General features: G+C 39.4%; 1 protein-coding gene across 1 annotated transcript; it reads left to right on the top strand.

The window, feature by feature from the left end:
- Nucleotides 1-5791: 5791 nt before the first annotated feature.
- HRG_01238 (uncharacterized protein) lies at nt 5792-6696 on the top strand (the record flags this gene model as incomplete). The annotated part of the gene is made up of 3 exons (XM_044859709.1): nt 5792-6049; nt 6307-6395; nt 6450-6696. 3 exons carry the CDS (start codon nt 5792-5794, stop codon nt 6694-6696), a joined length of 594 nt encoding a protein of 197 aa, XP_044726109.1.
- Nucleotides 6697-7123: the final 427 nt, after the last annotated feature.

Genomic DNA, 7123 nt, shown 5'->3' with positions numbered 1-7123 from the left:
TATTAACTACCTACTTAAGGAAGAAGAAGTTATCTATATACGCCTTCTACTAAGCTTCTAATAGCTAGGAAAGGTTCTACAGCTTAGGAAAGCTCTATATAGACTATAAAGATTACCTCTTCTTTAGTAATAGTATTTAATAGGTTCCCTTAAGGCCCTAGGCTTTAAGAAAGTCCCTTAGGAACCGTATATAAAATAAAAGGGTAAAATTATAGTCTTCTTCTACGTCGACGATATTATCTAAGCTTACTTAAAAGAGGAAGAAGCTACTACTAAGGAGGCTATACGAGGCCTATAATAAAGGTATAAGATAACTAGGCTAAGGGAGCTAAAGTAGTTCCTAGGGATACGAATCCTTAGGAATAGGTCCTAATAGACTATCTAGCTTACCTAGGATGCCTATATCGATAAGGTCGCTTATAAATTCCTCCCTAATTCCCTCGATAAGAAGCTTCCCTTTATACCTATATTAAATAAAGAGCTTTTACTTAATCCGTCCTTTTAAGCTAGGGAGTAAGAGAAACACTAATATTAATAGAAGGTAGGCTCCTTACTTTTTTTTAGCTATTTCTACTAAACCGGATATCTCTTTTATAGTCTCCTAGCTAGCTAAGTATAACTAAAGTCCTAGCCCTAGGTATTAAGAAATAGTAGATAGAGCTATCCTTTATGTCTATTTAATAAGATTATATAGTTTGCGCTTAGGAGGGTAGGGAAGGAAATAAGCTACCGAAATCTTCCTTTATTTAAGCGATTCGTCCTTTATAGATAATTCCTTAGATAGAAAGAGCTTATAAGGGTATATTGTATCCCTTTTTAAAGGAACTATTGCTTAGAGAGCTTTAAAGCAAGCTATTATTACGACTTTTAGTATAGAGGTAGAGCTACTAGCTCTTTTAAAAGCGTTAAAAGAAGCGATTTTCCTTAGCTAGCTATTAATATTATTACGACTATAAATTCCGACCCTATTAGCTATAAAATACAATAATATATAGACTATACGAATTCTTATAGAAAATAGTAAGTTATCGACCTAGCTATAGTATATCGATATCTATTAGTATTAGTTACGCTAAGAGGTCTAAAGGGGACTTATTTCCGTCTATTAGGTTCTAATAGTATTAATAAAAGCCGACGGTCTTATAAAGCCCTTACTAAAGTAGAAGCTAGCTATCTTTTTATAGTAAATTAGGCTAGAAGACGTTTAAGAAAAGCTATCCTTAGAGGCCCGCCTTAAGAGTCTACGAGAGGAGCTAATAGTATATACGAGAAGGTAACGTCTATAGCTAAAGAAAAGGAAGAAGTTTTTCCCTTTAAAGGGCCCCTTATTTAATTAGGTTTTTCCCTTCTAAGAAGGCCCCCCTTTCTTATAGGACTTTCCCCTTTTTAGGCCCCTTTTCCTTAAGTAGGTCTAAAAGAGCTTAGGGACCTAAAAGGGCCCTTGCTTTCCTTAAGTAAAGGGAGAAGTATAGAGCTAAGAACCTCCTCTATATACTTACTAGCCCTAAGCTATATTAGCTATGCCCTTAAAGGGTAGGCTATAGCTAAGGGGGTATATCGCGAAGCGTAGCTTAATTTTATAGTTCTCGGAGATATCCCTTAGTAAGAGGGACTAAGGAAGCTAAAAACACCTGGTATAGAAGAAGGAAGAAGGAGCTAAAAAGAGGTATAAAAAGGAGGGTAGGGGTATAAAGGGAAGTAGAAGTAGCAATAGCTTCTTATAAAGGTAGCGAGAGATAAGACGGATATACTAGTAACGGCTAGAAAGGAGGGGAAAACCTAGTAAAAAGCTTAGTAGTTAAAAGGATATTAGTAGCTTCTTTAAGTAAGATCTTCTTTATTAATTAATATACTAAATAGGTATAAAGAGGGGCATTAAATAGAGGAAAGAAGGATAATTAAGGCAATATAGTAATTACTCCCCTACCTTTATTACTACTCTTATAAGAATTAAATCTCTCTGCCCTACCTATCTAACTATTACGACCACGCCCTATTATATCTACTAATATAAACCCCTCGATAGGTTTATCCCTTAGGAATAATACTAGTTATTATACGTATTATAACTATAGCTACTAAGCCGCTAACGGTCGACCGCGTTAAGTATATAATATAGTCTAATAAATAAATAGTTAGTACGACTATCTAATAGATATAGGATTAAAGGGATTATAGAGATCTAAGTAATCTAAGATTAATAGGATTACTACGCTCTATATAGTATAATAAGGGACGAAATATAAGCTTAGTATAGCTTATTACCTATAAATAGATAGATAAATAGAACGACTTAACTAAACGCTTAAATAATATTTATAATACTATATTAGCTATAAATAAAACGATTAAGTTAAATAGCTACTAATAGTATAACTAGCTTATAATAGCTTAGTTATAGAAATAACTAAGCTCTTACTAGTATACGCTAATTATAGATATAACCTAGAAGTATTTAAGGTTACTTAATAAAGACTATAAGCGGAACGAGCGATACTATAAGTAGATTAGCTATAAAATTATATAAAGAAATATAATAAGAACTTTAATTTATTAGAGAATAAATATCTACTTACTATAATTAGAAAAGATTATAGGGACTAATCTTTTAAGAAGGAGATATAGTCTACCTTATATAACGAAATATTAAAATAAAATAACTAAGTAATAAATTAGATTTTAAGAAACTTAGACCGTTTAAGGTTAAGAAAACTATTTTAAAAGTTAACTATAAACTTTCGCTACTAACGATAATATAGATATACTTAATATTTTATATCTCGTTATTAAAACTAGTACTATAAGATAAAACTAAAGTTAATAATAATTAGGAATATAAAGCCGAATAAATACTAAATATAAGAAAATAAAGTTAGTAATAAGAATACCTTATTAAATAGAAAGAATATAGACTAGAAGAGAATACCTAGGAACTACTTAAGCACTTAACCTACTATAGCTCTCTACTTCGATAATTTTACTAAAAGGTTTAAGAGGGATTAAAGGGCTAAGATCTATAAACTCCTTACTAATACTAAATAAGGACTAATTTACCTTATTAAGAACGCCTAACGATTATAAGTTATTTACTACTTAATACTTATATATATCGAGCATAGGTAAAACGCTATCCTTAGTATCTACTTTTTAGATACTACGACGAAATAACTTAGAACTCTTTTCCTTTATATAATTCCGAATCTTCTAAATATAAGCTAAATAATTAACGGCGATAGATATTTATAACTAAAGGTTCGTAAGCTATACTTAAAGCTCTAATAAGGCTTCCCTAGCTTCCTCCTCTTTAAAATATAGCCTACGCTACTCTATTAATAATTTAGTTACTAAAAGAAATATATTAGCTACTATATATAGAAAGAATTAAAAGACACCTATAAGAAGAAGCTATTAAAACACTATTATAATAAGGACGACTACTAGTAATATAATTATTATAGCGCGAAGAATTTTCTGCTATTTAATAATTCGTCTTCTTTACCTTAAAGTATTAAGTATATAGTATATTAGTAGGATCTCTGCTTAGGTCGATATATTTAGTAATAGTAGCGCGCTTAGAGGCTTTTTAGGAACGATTTTTTAGTATATAACTAGATATACTATTAGTAGTATATCCTAAAAAGATAAAGAAATAAGGAATAATATACTTACGTATAACGCGATAAGGGTATATTTATATATAGCGGCTAAGGCAGCTATAGTAGGTCTTATAGATAAGACTAAAAGGAGGGGAGATATTATATTACGACTACGGCTACTAGGCCGCTAACGGTCGACCGCGTTAAGTATATAATACGGTCTAACGGATAAATAGTTAGTATAACTATTTAATAGATATAAGATCGAGGGGATTATAGAGATCTAAGTAATCTAGGATTAATAGGATTACTACGCTCTATACGATTTAATATTAGGGATTATAGCTAGGACTATAATCTAAGGATAGTCTCTATAAGTATATATAGCTACCTACTTTTACTCTTTTAAATAGATAGCTCTTTAGCTTTTAATATAAATCTTTATTACGATTCTATCTCTAATTCTAATTACTTAGTTATAGTCTATAGTTTATAACCTCTAACTTATTACTAACGTAATATACTTATTATTACTTAGACCACGCCTTATTATATCTACTAATATAAACCCCTTAATAGGTTTATCCCTTAGGAATAATACTAGTCGTTATACTAACCCCTTACTTTTAATTTTACCTTTATATATTTTTATATACTTCTTATATCTCTCTTTATAAGATATATAGTACTATAATAGCGATGCCTCTTAAATACTATACCTTAATATACTAGGTATAACTAAATATATTTATTTATATCTTTTATTATTCTATCTTAGTAAAAGTTCCTTACTAATAGTTCGCTAATATATTAAGAGCTAAAGTATCTTACTAACGGATTATTATAAAAGAGCTATATTAGCTCTTACTATAAAGCTACCTTTAAAAGCACTATAATATAACCCTTTTATAATAGTAGTTTATTTAGGTATATTAATTAAAAACCCTTCCCTTTTAAAAAGTCTTTAGTCTCTTTTAGCTTACTAAGTACTATATTAACTAACTAAGTATATTTTAATAACTCTAGTAGTAGTTCTAGAACTTCTACTATATAAACCTTTATATAGTAGGCCGCTTCTTTAATAGTCTTCCTTAAAAGTAACTATTTATAACTAGCTCCCTTTTTAGCTTAATTAGCTAATTATTTAGGTCTTACGCCTAAATTATTATAGTTTCGCTATAAATAAGCTTATATATTTTCCTTATATAAAGGTACTTTACTATACTTATATTAACTTAAGGTTAAGTATCTCTTTACCTATAAAAACGCCTTATTATCCCTTTATATAAATATAGTATTAATCGTAGCTAGCCTTACTTATAGCTTTAGTAATAGTTCTATAAATAAGGGCTTCTTACCTTTATATCTAGGTATTATTAATAACGCGTTTACTAGGTTTAATTTACTTATATAATACTTAATCGTAAAGTTAAATAATACTAAGTGTTACGGAGTAGGCAGAGGCGTGCGCGTAGGTGCCGTCCGTAGGATGATATTAACAAGCTATGCAGAGCTCTTCTATGCGCGGCTGGCCCGCCCCTATACTTACGGGATCCGGCCCTCCGCACGTGACTACACGGCTTGGGCCGCGGCCTAAGCCCATCACCCATAATAGTCAAAGACTCTTATACAATGCCCTCCCTTAAGCGCGGCGTAGTGCTGCCCTATTAACGGCTCCCGTATAATTAGGCCCGTGCCGCGGGCTCTTCCCTGCCCTTTCCCGTTAATAGGGCCGGCCCTACTAGCCCTATTATCCCCGCGCCCGTTAGCCCGGGCAGCCGGGACCCGGCTCCACACTCGTTGGCCGGCTGGCCGTTTAAATAGGGGCGTAACCTATTATATGCGCCCCTAGGTGGCCGGCGGCTGGTCCGGACCTACGTGAGCCTTAGGTTGCCCGTCCCCTCTGCCTTAGGCAGCATCCTCTACTAAGGGGTATATAAGGCGGCATCCCCCCCTTCCCCCTTCCCTTCCTTCTCTCCCTTCTTTAACCGCAGCAGCAGCATCAATAAGTAAGTTCCGCTCTACCCGGGGCGTTGGTCCGATCCTAGCTGTGCGGGCCGCTCTATTAACGTGTGCTCGCAGTAGCAGCGGCAATAGCAACAATAGCCCTAACAACAACAACAACTCCAACTAGTAAGTTCCGCGCCTCATAGAGCGGGAGGCCGTATTCCGTCGTGCTGACTTCCGCGATAGACATGTCCGCCTCTCCCTCTCCTACCTCCTCCTTCTCGGAGCGTGCGGAGTCGTTCGTCGACGCCGTGCTGGCCGCGGCCGACGACGACTCCGCCGCTACCGCCGCTCCTGCCCGCGCCGCTGCCACCGCTCCCACCGCCGCCGCCGCCGCCTCTACTGCGCTGTTCGCTCTTACGTCGCCCCTTAGGGTAACGACGCCGTCCCCGCCGCCACCCGTGACGCCCGGCCCCTCGGCCCCCGCCTCCGTCTCCGCCACCCCCGTAAGTCCGCAGTTAGGCAAGCGTAATAGACGTTGTCCGCTAACCTCCTATAGTATAAGCGCTAAGTATAGGCCGGCGCCGCCCGCTCGGCCCCCTGTGTGCGTTGTACGTCGCAGGAGCTCGACTGCTCCGACTAGGCCGGGCGCCGCCGCGGCGGCAGCTGCTACTAGTGCGCGCGAGCCGGCCGCGCCTATAAGGCGGCGCCTCCCGTCCTGCTCGCTGCGGCGTCGGCTTAGAAGGCCGGCTCGCACGGGTAGGCGCGGGGGGCTGCTAAGAAGCGCCTTACCGCCGCCGCCGCCGCCTACCGCAACCTCCGCGCCCTCGAGCGATGGGGCCTTATGCCTAAGTAAGTCCTACTCCTCCGCTCCCCTGTTTCCGCCTCTAACGCACCCGGCGCTAGGGATACTGCCTCCGTCGCCCTGTCGGCGGTCCCCTTAGCCGTGCCCGCCTCCGCCACCGCCGCTGCCCCTGCCGCCGCCGCTGGCCGCCGCCCCTCTGCCCCCGGAGCCGCCGCCGCCGCCGACTGGCTTGCGGGCTTAGAGGGCCGCCTTAGCGCCCTAGAGACCGCCGCCGCCGCTAATAAGAAGGAGGAGGCCGACGAGGACGACGATAACGAAGATAATAATAATAATAACGATAAGGAATAGGCCCGGGTAGTCTAGGGGCTCCGCCCCGTAATAAACGCTATTTTTGTCTCCGCCCGTACTATTGCGCTTATATTGCCTATGTTGCCGTAACTGCCCCCTCCGCTATGCCTACTTCGTGGTCCTAGCCCGGGCTGCTGTCGGTGGTCCGCTGGTCCGTCGTTCTCGTCTACCGTTCCGAATAAGGCTTCGAACTTATTAAGGGCTACGGTTCCCGTAAACTTACGTACGGGTTCCTACGTAAGGTCGAGATACCCGCGCTACTTAACGAGGACCTCCCGGCGTTTCCCCCTGCCGACCTTTTTCTAGCGCGCGGCCCGTATCTCTTCGACCTCGAACTCGTCCTCTCCCTTTACCTCGATTGCGGGTAGTTAGGCGTCCGCTGCTTCTTATCCGGGCAGCGGGTTAGAGGAGGCTCTGCGAAGGAGGT

This window comes from Hirsutella rhossiliensis (assembly GCF_020360975.1).
Source record: "Hirsutella rhossiliensis strain HR02 chromosome Unknown scaffold00001, whole genome shotgun sequence".
NCBI lineage: Eukaryota > Fungi > Ascomycota > Sordariomycetes > Hypocreales > Ophiocordycipitaceae > Hirsutella > Hirsutella rhossiliensis.
Note: the sequence above shows the minus strand (reverse complement) of the source record. Positions and strands in the feature narration are given on the sequence as shown.